The sequence below is a fragment of the Mytilus edulis genome, chromosome 6, assembly GCF_963676685.1.
Source record: "Mytilus edulis chromosome 6, xbMytEdul2.2, whole genome shotgun sequence".
Classification (NCBI taxonomy): Eukaryota; Metazoa; Mollusca; class Bivalvia; order Mytilida; family Mytilidae; genus Mytilus; species Mytilus edulis.
Window position 1 is genome coordinate 77,751,023 of NC_092349.1, and position 15,555 is coordinate 77,766,577.

At 31.7% G+C, this 15,555-nt stretch overlaps 1 protein-coding gene across 1 annotated transcript; it reads left to right on the forward strand.

Moving 5' to 3' along the window:
• The first annotated feature begins 2,525 nt into the window (after window positions 1-2,525).
• LOC139528504 (uncharacterized) lies at window positions 2,526-15,224 on the forward strand. Its single transcript, XM_071324521.1, has 7 exons — window positions 2,526-2,748; window positions 6,362-6,385; window positions 8,401-8,466; window positions 10,609-10,789; window positions 13,067-13,157; window positions 13,463-13,547; window positions 14,705-15,224. The coding sequence occupies exons 1-7, from the start codon at window positions 2,667-2,669 to the stop codon at window positions 15,058-15,060; spliced, it is 885 nt and encodes a 294-aa protein (XP_071180622.1). The 5' UTR covers window positions 2,526-2,666; the 3' UTR covers window positions 15,061-15,224.
• Window positions 15,225-15,555: the final 331 nt, after the last annotated feature.

Genomic DNA, 15,555 nt, shown 5'->3' on the forward strand with positions numbered 1-15,555 from the left:
TAGAGACTAAACAATTTTTATTTTTATGATTTGATACTGTGCACTTCTTTAAACATCGGTAAAAATATGTAGATTTGCAAAAAATGTTCACAGTATTTATCAATTGTTGAAGTGTTTATTGAAAAGGCAAAATGTACTGAAACGTCGCCATGCGACGTCATTAAAACGTCATCTTTTTAAAATGATCAAATACAATATGCTAAAATTATCCATTTAAAAAAATGAAGGCTAATATCTAATAGTTTAAAATATTTGAAGAAATTAAACAAAAGCTCTGTTATTACACTTCTGAAGATGCGAATTTAATTTGGGTACTCCTCATTTCAGAATCATTGATGGCTTGGAGGTCAGTTTAGACCGGATATCGTGAGCCTAAATCCATCAATTGGAAATACAACTTTAAAATTTTGATGGCTTCAGTCGGGGATTATGCCAGGCAGTGGGCTAAGCGCGAGAAGGAAGACGTAGACACTCTTTCCGAATGGATTAAGGCAGTGAGGTCGTTGATACAAACCAGAATTAAGAAACTAAATGGGTCCATCAATGCCTATGCTACGTCAATCTTTAAAGACCCAAATGTTGCAAAAAACCTATCCGACCTCCATGACAAATAAGTTGTTGTCCCTGCTGATAAAGCCCCAAATAAATTCGTTTTTGTGTGTAAAAGTCATTACATTAACTGCTTGATAAATGAATTAAGTATTGACAATTCACTTGGAAACTCAACATATACCCTAACGACACTTACCAAAGAAAAAATCCTGGATAATCATAGGTCTGTTCTATGTTCTTTTGGAATTTCAACCAAAGATGAAGAACTTGATCTTCCATCTCTTTATTGGATACCTAAACTACATAAGTGTCCTTACAAACAGGGGTATATATATTGCTGGGTCTTTCAAGTGCTCCACGAAACCTCTTTAACTCTACTTTCCGCTATATAGATGATGTCCTTTCACTAAACAATTCAAAATTTGGTGACTATGTGGAACGCATCTATCCCATCGAACTAGAGATAAAGGATACTAAAGATACAGTTAAGTCGGCTTCATATCTTGATTTACATCTCGAAATTGACAATGACGGTCGGTTGAAAACAAAACTTTACGACAAAAGAGATGATTTCAACTTTCCAATTGTGAACTTTCCATTTCTAAGTAGCAACATTCCAGCAGCACCTGCATACGGGGTATATATCTCCCAATTGATACGAGATTCCCGTGCTTGCATTTCCTATCATGATTTTCTTGATAGAGAGTTGCTGCTCACAAGGAAGCTATTAAACCAAGAGTTCCAAATGGTGAAGTTGAAATCATCCCTCCGTAAATTTTACGGACGCCATCACGAGTTGGTTGACCGTTATGGAATAACCGTTTCACAAATGATATCGGATATGTTAATTACGTCGTAACTACAATCCCCTTCCCTTTCATGAATGTGACCTACCGAATTGGACTATATACCGGATTTGTAATCATATAAGCAACACGACGGGTGCCACATGTGGAGCAGGATCTGCTTACTCTTCCGGAGCACCTGAGATCACCCCTAGTTTTTGGTGGGGTTCGTGTTGTTTATTCTTTAGTTTTCTATGTTGTGTCATGTGTACTATTGTTTTTCTGTTTGTCTTTTTCATTTTTAGCCATGGCGTTGTCACTTTGTTTTAGATTTTCAAGTTTGACTGTCCCTTTGGTATCTTTCGTCCCTCTTTTAGACCAATTTTCTATGATTCCATATGGATTAAAAATCAAATAGGTGTCCCTATATCATAAAGAATGATACAGCTACAAAATAAACACAGAATGGACATTTCGTCTTGATCATAAAAAACGTAGGTGAAAAAACTGTCAAAATAGCTGCAATGTGGGTACCGTCACGTTAGCTAAAAATCTCACGTATAATTTCATTATCTTGACAATAATGTGTGAGCAAAACAAAGTAACGACCCATTTCACAATGCTTAACACGGACAGACGATCTCTCTCTATATCCGGTTTATGTCGGATTCCGAGCGTCTTATTCATGCACTAAAGTGATTACTATTTTTTCGTTATTTAATATGATAGTAATAGTATCAATATTATTAGAATACTCAAGAGACACCATGCTTTTTTTAAAGAGTTACCGAATGCGTTTCAAAGTCACATTTATCAGTTTTGAAACACCATGCCATTTTGTATTTTTTTTTTACCACAGATTGTAATTTACTTCATATTTGAAGCTTTATCTCAGTTATTTAATCAATTTAAATTACCTGATCTACAAATGTCAAATCTGTTCCTGTTCCTATCATATATAATGCAGCCGTTTCTCTACTCTTTTGGAGAAGGTTCAGTAGTTCCATAATGATCTTTTCTGATCACACAACATATATTTGTATGTTTTGATTTTCTTGTGCTTCACAATGGTTTCTAAGGAAAACGCATACCGTAAATGAAAGTGTTAGAAAGATAAAATTAACTTTTGTGATATAATTTTGACTTTCAAAGGTAACAATAAATAGAAAGTTTAACGTTTGAAAAAGATAACGGGTATTTACATGCACATGAATCAATTAAATCAACGTTTGTACTAATACTGAATAAAACCTAACAAAATAGTGACGAGGAAAACAGGTACGAAAGATTGTTAAAGTTAAGGAAGAGGAATATTTCAGATAATCAACAATGACATCTACAAAACAACAGAACATTTCTACTGTGATGAACCATATTGATGAATTAGATACAATTATCATTCACCAGAAACGTAAGTACTGAATTCATTGGCCCAAATCATAGCTTTATTTGAATAATTTTCTATACAGAAGAGATAAAGAATTCAAAACGTTCAATACAAATCAAAACCCCGAAACAAACAAATAAAGGGCAAGACAGATATTGATAAGTACCGATTATCAGGTTAACTCATATTGCTATCGTAAAATATCAGTTGATCGCCACAATATGAAGGATTTTTTATCTCGTTCAGTGCGCTCACTCGACAAACAGATTCATATTTGGACTCGAATTTGATATTTTGAAATATCAATATGCAGAAAACCTAATAATCGATTTATCCGAATGTATCTACGTCTTTTTTTATTTTTTTTTGTTTCAACAGAAAACAGGTTGATGACTTGATAAGTTCGAATCAACCTTATCAACGTCGGTTTATACATGATGACGTCGCTGATATGTCGGGGTTTAAGTTTTTTTAAGGCCGAGTCAACGCATTTGACATCACACAGACGTGATATGTAATTTTATTAAGAGCTGATCAGAGTGTTATTAACAGTGAAACGACAAAAAAAGAACAGACAGACAGACGATTGAGTCACTACCAATCATAACAAACCAAGTGTTTCTGCGTTACAAAGGTCAACAGTCGTTCTCATGCAAGTAATACTCTAATGATAAGTACCATTCAATTATGTTACAATCGAGATTAAAAGTACGAAACTCTGATAAAGATAAGCGGAATACGCTCGTGGTGATCGGTATACAGATATTGCATAGCAGTCTATCAAATCATGCTGGCGAGCTTTGAAAGGTATGGCCTTAACGCTACGAATGGAAACATTACATGCAAAAGTTTACTTATGGCTATAAGCATTTTACTTGTAGGCTTTTAAAAGTACTAGGGAACTCATTAATCGAAACGCAATTTCTTTAATTTCGAATCAAACTATCGCTACGATGGTTTTGCTACACGTCGTAAAATAGTTTTGATTGATTTATTGTCACGTTTTCTATATGAAGTTCAAGATATGAGGCAGGTTTCACTGGTATTTAAACTTCAAGTTAACAAAGATGAAGTTAATTTGAGAGTGTTATGTAGTGGTTACATTTTTTGAAGACAAATAAATTGATATGTTTCGAGATTTATGAAAACTTTATAATGTTGATACCATTTTTTATGTAAACAATAAAACACGAAAACGTTAAAAGAAATTTCAAATTGTCCTATTATTGTCTCAATTATATATTCATGCATAAATGTCTGAATATAAGTATACTTTAATATATTATGATAGAAGACATAAGAAGAGTCCATGACAAATGAATTGAATTATTATAAGTATTGGGGACAGTCTCATGATCATTTGATAAATAACATGCAGTATCACTATAATGTTCAAAGAAGCAAATGGAAGTTTACATATTTATTCATCGAGTAGTGGCAGGTTTCCTGAATTCGATGTTTTTCTTTATCCATACAGAATTTCCATATTCTAATTTGTAGTGATACTTTTCACTAGAAGTGGTTCTTTTCTTTCTTGGTTCTTTGGAATTTTTTTAAGAATTCAGCATCAACTGATATTGTGTAGGACATTCAGTAATAATTTCCTTTACAAACTATTCCACAGATACGTAAATAATAGACAAACAGAGTGATAACTACTGCAGTGAACAATGCTTACTTTAAAGAAGCATGGTGACATTCGGCTGTTGTCTGCTCTATTGTCGGGTTTTTGTCTCGTTGACATATTCCCCATTTCAATTCTCAATTTTATATGTATAACCGTAAATTAAATGTTTTGGTAATACTGTGAATTTTTTTTCTATAATGTCCTAATATGACAGAGACGTGACTTCGCCAATGCACTAGTACTTGACATAAATACCCATTATATTGTACAAGATTCATTTAATATAATAAATCAATTTCAAATGTAGATTGTAAATTAGGCTCAGGTAGCACATGTATTGTGTTACTGATTCGGATATTTTTGAATGACTAATCAATCTCATTGACATCAAATAAAACAAATGGTTATTGCTTATTTGCGTTTGAATAAAGGGAACAGGAATAGAGCACAAATCGAACTAAAACATATGTCAATTTTACTGTACCAGATGCGAACTTAACAAATTAATGTCTCTTCCATGATTTTAATAGGAAAAATATTTGAATATCCGTAGCAATGTTGAAATGCTGATGAAACAGTTCAGGTTCTAATTCTAAGGAAAACTCGGACACCGAAAGGGAGCTTTGCATGAGGGTAATTGATTCAATAATACGATCAATTTTCCTTAGTTTTATTATTGTAATTTAAAGTATAATTGAGTTTAACTAAACATCATTGCTAGAATCAAATATTATATTGAAATATTGTATTGCTTTTTCAATATAACATCGTATCAAACCTAGACACACACTTATTTTCAATTGTTCTCGATATATTATATTGGTTGAGAGTTGATGCAGTGCGTACTATTCATATCGTCACATCTATCATATAATCTTTATTGGATGTTTATTTTCCAAGTCAGGGGTCTCTGGGCTTTGTAGGTTCTGTATGATTTCTATTTTTTTTTTTATGTATTTCGGAGTTTAGCATGACGTCCATTATCACTGAACTAGTACACATTTTTTTCAGGGGCCAGCTGAAGCACGGCACCGTGTTTTTTCGCGGTATTGAAGACCCATTGGCGGCTTTCGGCTGTTTTCTACTCTATGGACGGGTTGTTGTCTTTTCGACACATTTCCCATTTCCATTCTCAAATAGATGTTTATTTTGGCGAGTTGCATAAATCATGTGAAACTGCGATTGACATCGAAAAAATCATGAAAAAACGTGATACAGAACAATTGCCATTTTTTGTATTACACAATACAGTACTCAGTACCCAGTATTTCGGTACGGACAATTTTAGTAAATTTTTCCCGTTTGTGACTTTTTTAATTCTAAAGAACATATTTTTCAACTTCCACAGGCAAAGTTGGCACTAAATTTCAATCCTGGTATCTTCATGAGTTTATGTACTGTTATTTGAAACATTCGATTTTTGAACGTTCCTGATGAAATTAAATCCAGAAAAGCGCTTCGGACGCATTTAATTTATACGTGTTGTTTTCATATTTTATATATTCGTATTTACGTATATCAAAAATGTATAAAACAGCAAAACCATTCGACATTTTGGTTCCTCAATGCCCTTCAATTCCGTACTTATTCTACTTTTCAAATATTTTTGTCGATCGCCACGTGCGAGTCACTTATCAACAACAATTATAATTCTGATATCTATGACCAGTTTATATACACAATTCGGGTTTTGGTTTGTACACATATTAGGTATTATCTGTTTGAATGTCATACACTCTCCGTATACTATGCTTTTGTTTTATCTTGATTTTTACAGTTTAACTTAATTTACTACATTGACTACTAAACTTGCAGTTACAAACCTATACTGAGTATACATTTTGTACTCGAAACACAAACTCCAGGCTTCTTATTGGTTGTGATCTTAGTCCGAGTACGATGTTTGTACTCGCACTTTGTATGAGTGGTTTCTTTATTTACCTTATATTGATTGACGAAAAATTTGTCATCAATGTGACATTACTGGTTTTATATCATTTTTATTTGCAGGGGGAATTAAAGACACAAAATCAGGTTAGTAGTATATGCTGTTGCGTGATATTTTTAATTCTTTGTTTTGCAGAAAAGTGACTCATGTAAGAATCTACTTATATGTTTATTCTTCTAACAAGAACATAAGAACATAAGAACAAACTATAAAGTCAGTTATAAAAGGCTAACTTCATCAGATAAATATAAATAGGAATCGTCTAACAAAACAAGTGTAAACATACAGATACTTGTACATCCCAACAACAAAGTACAGATCTGAGGAAACTCGTAGTTACTAACAGCTAGATCAAAGCCAATAAAACTATTACAAAATCCTGCATCTTGCACTACCAATCAGTACACATCAAACAACCAATGGACTGAGTGGTAAGTTGTCAGAAACAGTCGAACAAAAATTACCGTTTGCAATGTTATGATACAGGTAAATGATGTGATGAACAAAGTATGAATTCAATAAATAAATTTTATTACACTTTTCAAAATTGTATAGCTTCGAAAATCTCACAGAATTTTAAGACACCGTTTTGTGTGCAGATTAATAGATATGAGACTACAAAGACATTTTAGTCTCGGTAGTATCCTTGATATCAAGCGTACTAAGATATATGATTTTTGTCTTTGATAAGACTTTTGAATAATCCTTTCTCCTATATATATTAGAACAGAAAACCAAGTCGAAAAAGGTATTAAAGTATTGATATAGCGTCTTACGTTGTCAATCAAAAAGTCCAAAATTTTGGTATGTATAAGCTTTGGCAAAGTTATTGATGATGTCTGTATGTTTCTACAAAAAAGATGATTCGTCAAGGTCAATAATGAGGAATTCATATCTACGACTCCAACTGTTGTTGAAGACAAAACGGTCAAATGTAAACATTTAGTCGATCCTTCAAATAAACGTCGCAAATATTGATAAAGAGCGTAGATTCCTGATATTTACAGCAAAATTGTAACTATTCTCATTTTAGATTTTGCAGTAAGTTTATTTTTGAAGAATAAACATCTGCTTTACACCGCTTTGATTTACAAATACAATACTAAGTAAAAATAGATCTTTCAAATCGAAAGTTATACTCAACAGTACTCAACAGTACAACAGAACACATCAAACAACAAAATAGACATAAAATACAGACAACAAACAAAGAACAAACATAATCCAGATAGGTTGATATTGTACTAGCAATAAATGTAGTGAAATTAAAGTGGTTAAGGCTGTATGTTCATTTGTTTCAAAATACCGGTGACAAGTTTTTAAAAGACTTTTAGAAACAGTATTTGAAAAAAAGAACTTAAAAAGTGGAAAAAAATCCGTGTGCTTGTTTTTGAGATATAAGTCTTTGAAAAATTTATCGGGAAATGACTTAAGATTTTTAAAGTATCAATATTGGCACAAATAATGAAAAAAAAACCCAAGGATTATTTGAGATTTTCAAATACAAAAAAAATGTATGTTAAAATTAACAAAATTTCAGAGACAAGAGGAGCAAAGATCCTGAAATACATCAAAGTTTTCCTTTTTTGTGGTTTATATCTAAAAAACCATTTCAGTAACAAATTACAAACAATTGATGTCAGTAGGACGATCTACGCATTTAGGCAAGTACAATGCATTAATTTTCAAATCGGGTTTTACCATTAACAAAAATGTGTTTTCTGTCCTTCATTCTGGCAAATGTTTAAATATTTAACGAGACGTGTGCCATATGTGGAGCAGGATATGCTTACCCTGACAGAGCTCATGAGATCCGCCAAGGTTTACGTAGGATTCATGTCGCTTAAACTTTAGAGTTGTATGTTGTGAAACACTATTATTTGTTTGTTTGTGTTTTTTTTACCATGGCGTCATCAGTTTATTTCGGTCTATGAGTTTGAATGTGACTCTAGTTTCTTTTGCCCCTCTTTCAAAGGATGCAATCTTTTTATTTCGGATATTGATGTTGCATTTCTTCATGCCACTTTTGTGAGCAATATATAGTCTTCCTACTTCGTACCAGTAAAAGTGTTTGTTTTTAATTTTCTGTTTTTTTCTTCAGTTAACTACAAAGTTATGCGATCTAAAGAGGGAAACACAGATACTATAAGTGTGGCCTATGTTGAAGGTAATGTAAAAAACTCAAAAAAATGTGTTATATAGTTTAGTTTGCCTTCAAATTTTATACTATGAAAACAATCGATTCTTAATATATGTAAAATGATTTAAAGGAGATTAGAAATAACTGAAACACGCCATATTTATATAAATATCAGCTTTCGAATGGCATTCAAGACTTTTACCAATAGAAATAACTCAAAGTTTTTAACATTGAAAAATAAAATAGCGCTTACACAATTCATAAAACCTAGGTTTAAAAAATAATATAAGAACCCTTTGAAAATTTGTGTGCTACGTTATACTAAGTAGATCTGGTTCAATCAATTGCACCTGTCGTGCTACCGTTGCTCATGATTACCATATGATTTTGATTTATACTCCTCTGTAACGTCATTTCGGAGAGCAACTTGTAGGATTATCCGACATTTTCTTCATTTAGGTTTATACATAAAATACTTATTAGAACCAGCAAACTCCTAGTAATAAGTCTCCTTGTAATTCTCTGACATTTGATTGAGCGACTCTACAGTTTTATTGTTAGTAAAAAGACATTTATATTGAAATCCACGTCAAATGTATTTGCTACTTGTTCCGGATCAACTAACGGCTTTAAAAGCCAGATGAGGTCTCATATGACGCATAGGCGCATGCATATCGATTCCAAACATTTATTGTTTATTCTTATTTATGCTGTAGTTTGCGCGTTGATTTCATACTTTCGGTTAAGGAAATGAGATTTGTACATGTTGTAGTTTCACGAGACTGCATACTTTGCATTGATACTGAAAATAGATTAAAATATGAAGATATCACCAGATATCAATGTGCCACTTTAACGCAAATGTTTGTCATAAGTTCTTTTAAGAACTAGCTTCATAAGTATAAGATATAATGCACACACAATCAAAGGGTAAATTTAAAACAAAATAATCTTGACCTTTGACCTTGACATCATTTTTACCAATTGATCAAGAACCTCAAATAAAGATACCATAGCTCTCTATCTATAAGGGTTCAATCTGAAAGATGAGAAAACAAGAAAAACAGTGTTTGGTGGAGATAACTATTACAAAGAATGTTGTTTGGTTAAGCAGGGTCAAAATGATATTGTTCGACGACATGTTGCGAAACAACAAAATACATGTGCACGCAATACCAAAAGGAGTAGGTCCGGTAAGAGTCGATTTTGGCCTCAAATATATCAGGCTATCTGACAAAACATTTTGGACACTTTTTAAACACGTTATTGTCTATTTCAGTTGATTCAATTAGTATATACGAAAGATTTTAACTGATAAACTCTTTAAAAACGCTCCGATTCAAGCTTAAATATGAAAAATCTATCAAATTTGACAAAAAATGTCACTTTTTATATGTGTTTTGTCAAAAATAAAAGTGGCCGCAACCGTGTTCATCCTCAATCTTTATGTTATGTATTACCATCAAATACAACTTATGTTTCGACACAAATGCGGCCACTTTCATTTAAGACGGAAACCGTCTAAAATTTAACTAAAATTTAGCATGACTTAATGATCCTAGTACCCGATATAAGTGCAATGTATTGTCAAAATAAGCCCATATTTATGTAGCAGAATCATTCTACTGTCCAATAAATTACTAAAAGTTTACATTTTAACAATTTTGTTAAACTGCCATTTTTTGGGGCCAAAAAGGGGTCTTACTGAACCTACTCCTTTAAAATAAGGCCGCTAGTTTTCTCGTTTGTATTGTTTTACATTGTCTTATCGGGGCCTTTTATAGCTGACTATGCGGTATGGGCTCTGCTCATTATTGAAGGCCGTACGATGACCTATAGTTGTTAATGTCTGTGTTATTTTGGTCTTTGTGGATAGCTGTCCCATTGGCAATCATACCACATCCTTTTATTTTATATTAAAGGTAGAAAAAAATAAAGTCGTCAGAAAAAAAATATAAGTTCTTTTCACAGACTAAACATGTTTTGTGAGATCCTGCCCCTCCTTTTAACCTCTTGCCAACTTAAAATATACTAAATATAAACATACCCAAGACACATTATTGATACTAATTAAAAGATTGTGACATCAGCGTATGAAAATTAGTTTAGATTTCAACACTGAGAACTTATAAACAATTATTTATTCCACAAATATTTGTGTATTTGAAGAAAAGACTGTGAACAAGGAAGATTCAACTACCAAGCAAGAAAAAGAGGATTTGTTCATATATCTTAAAGATGATCATGGAGGAATGTTACTTGAAGTTAGGCTAACTGAGCTGAGCTGCCAAAGAAGAATCTTAAAAGTCGAAAGTCCAAATGGAGTTAAACTAGGATATGTCAAGAAAGGGTTTGTGCTAGTATTAAAAATTGTTAAACACTTATCACGGTGCCAATTTTCATAAATAGTACATACATTCCAATTAAGACGTTGCATAAAGAAATACAATACTATGCGGTATGGGCTTTGCTCATTGTTGAAGGCCGTATGGTGACCTTTAGTTGTTAATGTCTGTGTCATTTTGGTCTTTTGTGGATAGTTGTCTCATTGGCAATCATACCACATCTTCTTTCTTATATGTTCACCATAAGCCGATACCGAAACCGAAACCGAAACCGAAACCAAAAATAGTAGTGAGGTAAATGGTAAATGTTTATAATGGTAATTAACTCAATCCTTTACTCCATTATATTGTATGAACATTTTATACACTAGACGGAGTATTACTTCAATTCATCAATTTACAGGAATCCATTGAAAGCTAAGTTATATTAAACCTGTAACCATTATCAAATACACTAATGAAAATATATATAAAAGGCGGGGAGGGGGAAGGGGGGAAGATACCAGAGGGAGAGTCAAACTCATAGATTGAAAATAAACTGACAATTTAAGATGCTGATAAAATTTATCTATGATGTATATTAATCTCGAATCAGGTTTCGTCGAAAGGAAAGATCTGCACATAGTTTTATAATAGGTGCAATATCGTTCAGAATAATTCTAGAAAGAGAACTTGTATTTATAAACTTTCATTTATTGATGCTAACATCAAATATCAAAGCCATTTGTTCAAATATAGGATAACATCTAAACCAATATCAAATCCATTTCAAAGTTTGAAAGTGTCAGCTTATAAAAATCGCTTTTTTATTCTTTTGTCTTATTTTGTTTAGCACTCTCATGCGTATCAAATATAATCAATTAAAACTACATATTGTTTCACCGGTAATTTTGAAGAAGTTGAGTTCTTGCTGTATACATTGCTGGTAAATATCATTTCATTGATATAGGTTCAAACTTTCATCAGGTAGTAATCGGGCTCGAAAGACTTTTCTACATTCAATGAATTGGGAAACTAATAAAAATATCGACATTATTTATATATGTTGTTCGTTGGTGTGGCTAATAGCATCAATGAACATAATTTTTCTCTGAAACCAAAATACAACCAATATATATTGTTATTTTTGTCTCGATACTATTCTGAAAATCGAATATATAGTATAAAATAAATATAAGCATTACTGCACATCCCATTTTATATATTTTTAATATAGCTTTAATAACATTAAATGGAATATATTCGACACTTGTAACGGAATCAAATAATCCTTGTTTGGATGCGAACAGTCAAACAGACCTTTCAACAAAGTTAGATATCGAATTCACCAGGTTGAATTTATATTTCAACACGAATTTGATAACGAGAGCAAAGCGGTGAAAATGACTTTGAAGGGTAAAGCATTAGCTTCTAAAGGTAACTTTTATCTCTATGAGATAGATTCATGAAAATAGCTGAATTGAAGTAGAACTCCATCTACTGTATTAAAATTTTAAACAATATAATGGAGTAAAAGGGATGAGTTGATTTAATATTATCAACATTTATTATTTACCTCACTACTATTTTTGGTATCGGTATCGGTTTCGGTTTCGGTATCGGCTTATGGTGAACATGTCTAATAGAAGTGATATACATAGTTCATGCATAAATAATTGGAATATTATGATATGTCTTTCTTTCCTTTTTTTCAAATCCATGAATTTACCGAAGAGTTATGTGCTCCTCCTTACTTATTTAACAAACAATTGTGTGCTACGTATTTTATTGCACTAAACGAGTTAAGTTGACATTACTGACGGTAAGATATGCTGACGCAAGAGTAAATATCATTTCTATTACATTTATGCAAAATGATATTTGACTTTTGAAATTCAAAAGCTTGGAATATTTAATAGAAACATACGGTCTGTTTAAGACTGCATGCCGTATCATTATTAATTGTAGATAATTTCTGATATTCTTTTTTCGTTTTATTCATATCCATTTGGCATATCGTATATTTGATGCATAATTTTAAAGTTTCTTGAGATATAGTTCAAAAACTTATTAATCTATTACAAATGATATTTTAACACATATTCAGCCCTTTGATCACACTAAACAAAAAAACTTCCAACTAATGGGGTTATCATGCCAAACCCCTTTGGAGCTAACACGGATTTGATTTAAAAAAAAAGCCATGTTCTGTTGATAACCGACGCAATTTTCGTGTTAAATATAAAAATAGAAAATATCCGCTGAACAACGGTTTTAATTCTTATCTCGTTTTAACTTTGCAGCCGTTTTTCTGGATATGAAATATGCAATCCTAACCACATTTCTCTTTTTCGTTTCAAAATGAAATCGAGAAACAATGAATATAAGGCTGAGGTAAGTTAACAAAACTGCTAATGCTAGCTGATATAAGATTTAAAGTAAAAACATTTCTAGTATAGAATGCTGAGTCGATATTAGAATTGTATTTGTTATTAATAATTTTACTTTGGAATGTCAATTAATTAAACTTAAATATATTTCAAATATACTGTATACATATGAATACAGGTACCTGTAAAATTCCCATATTTCTTTTAATGTTTTATTTCTTGTTATGATTAGCGAAACGTACCATACAACCGTCAGTCGTCTTCCTTGTTCCGTATAGTTAGTTATTTACATTGTTACTTAATTGTTAGGTTACGGATACTAAAACTGGCAAATTGACAGCTATATTTACACAGTCTGAAGTTGAACCAGATACTCAGTCATTTGAAATTAAATGTAAGTATCTACTTTATGATTATTTGGTACTTTAAGAAATACTCATGAAAACATCTCTTTAATGACATGTATCAAGTACGGTCGATACTAATAATGAGAAAAAAAAACGAATTAAAAACAGCCAAATCATGGTATACAATGTAAAGTCCAGAACAGTGGTATAATTGACAATGCTACATTTATCTGTACGAACCAAATGACAAACGATTGGAAAACAACACTAGAAAGAAGAACCATTGCACACTGGTTTGTTTTGTGTATTGCACCTCCGAGAAAAAAAACTTGTGTTTTGCCAAAAGTATACGAACATTTTGAACTCATATTCCCATCTTGACGTGAAAATTAAAAAATAAATATTACTTAAATTAAAAAGTTTTCAACCGAACAGATTGATGGACAATATTTCTTGTTATATTTGTTATTCTCGTGGTGTTTTGTCTGATGCTTGGTCCGTTTCTGTGTGTGTCACGTTTCGGTGTTATGTCGTTGTTCTCCTCTTATATTTAATGAGTTTCCCTCGGTTTTAGTTTGTTACCCCGATTTTGTTTTTTGTCCCTGGATTTATGAGTTTTGAACAGCGGTATACTACTGTTGCCTTTATTTTACTTATCATTTGCTTTGCTTGTTGTAAGTTTCTGATAATTGTAACAATAACTCAAAGCGTTTTGTAATCAAATGTAGAGAAGGTATTTTGGTTAAGGAAAAAACTATGATTAATAACAAAAAATAAAACAACACCAAAAATGTTGTGGCAAAAATTATTTTTATATTTTATACTAAATGTCTCTTCAGTAATGTTCTGTGTCAAAATAGTGGAATATCCAAAATCTTATACAGAATTTGGAAAGTTGTTCAAACATAAAAGAACTTAAAATATAGAACAATCTGGACAAAAAACATACAAAATTATTTTCAAAGTTTTATAACAGCAAATATTGACCAAACAATATCCGTATTTACTTATGTTTCTGACCAAAAAGTGCTTGGCAGCATACTTGTTGATTCACAATTCTCCTTTCAAATCAATAATGCATTGGATAGCAATGGTCTTAAAATTTTGTCCCTGTTGCCCAAAAGTGATTGATGCTGAACAGATAAATTTGTCATAATATCTAATATTATTACTCTATATCAAGTCATTTTGTTTTTGTTTTTAGATATTTCAAAGCCGCCTATTTTGCAGAAAATATTGATTTTGTCTGCTGTGATTAGTGAACTTGTACCGCGAACTGCCACCGACTTCTGTTATACATGTTTCTTAATACCAAAATTCACGTTTGTAGTCATCCTTTATATCATGATTGGATTATTCAGTATAGTTTTATATGTGGCGTTATTTATTGATGCATTACTATTTATTGCATTCGTTATACTAGTAGTCCTAAAGGGTAGAGCCAAAAAAGGAGATGATTTTTTTGCTAACTGGGGAAAATGCATGGAAATCACGTTTTATACTCCTTTTAAAATTTACAAAACCTTGAATAAATTTTTTGGTGTCAATATATGTCAGTAAATGTTATTCATTAGAACATTATAAACTTTGACAAAAAATATGTCATATATACATGTATGTACAGTATGTGTTGAATTTGTAAAAAATCTTTTCTGTAATTTGATAATTATAGAATGATAAAATGATGTATCATTTAACGAAACTGTAAACAGCAGTCAAACATATAAAAGATGTAGCTAAAATCATGTTTTTTAATATTAAACATATTTTATCAATCTTGAATTGCATCTAGAAATTGACAATGAGGGTCGGTTGAAAACAAAATTTTACGACAAAAGAGATGGTTTCAGCTTTCCAATTGTGATTTTTCCATTAATTTTCTAAGTAGCAACATTTAAAAAAGTCTGTATCATATTTTTCGTCCAGTGACGTTAACCAGTATTTTCCTATTGCAATCCATTTTAGAGTTTTTCAGTTGACAATACTTGGTATCACCAGCCCAGTAGTCAGCACTTTTTTGTGCTGACATGAATTATCATTGATATGGTTATAGTT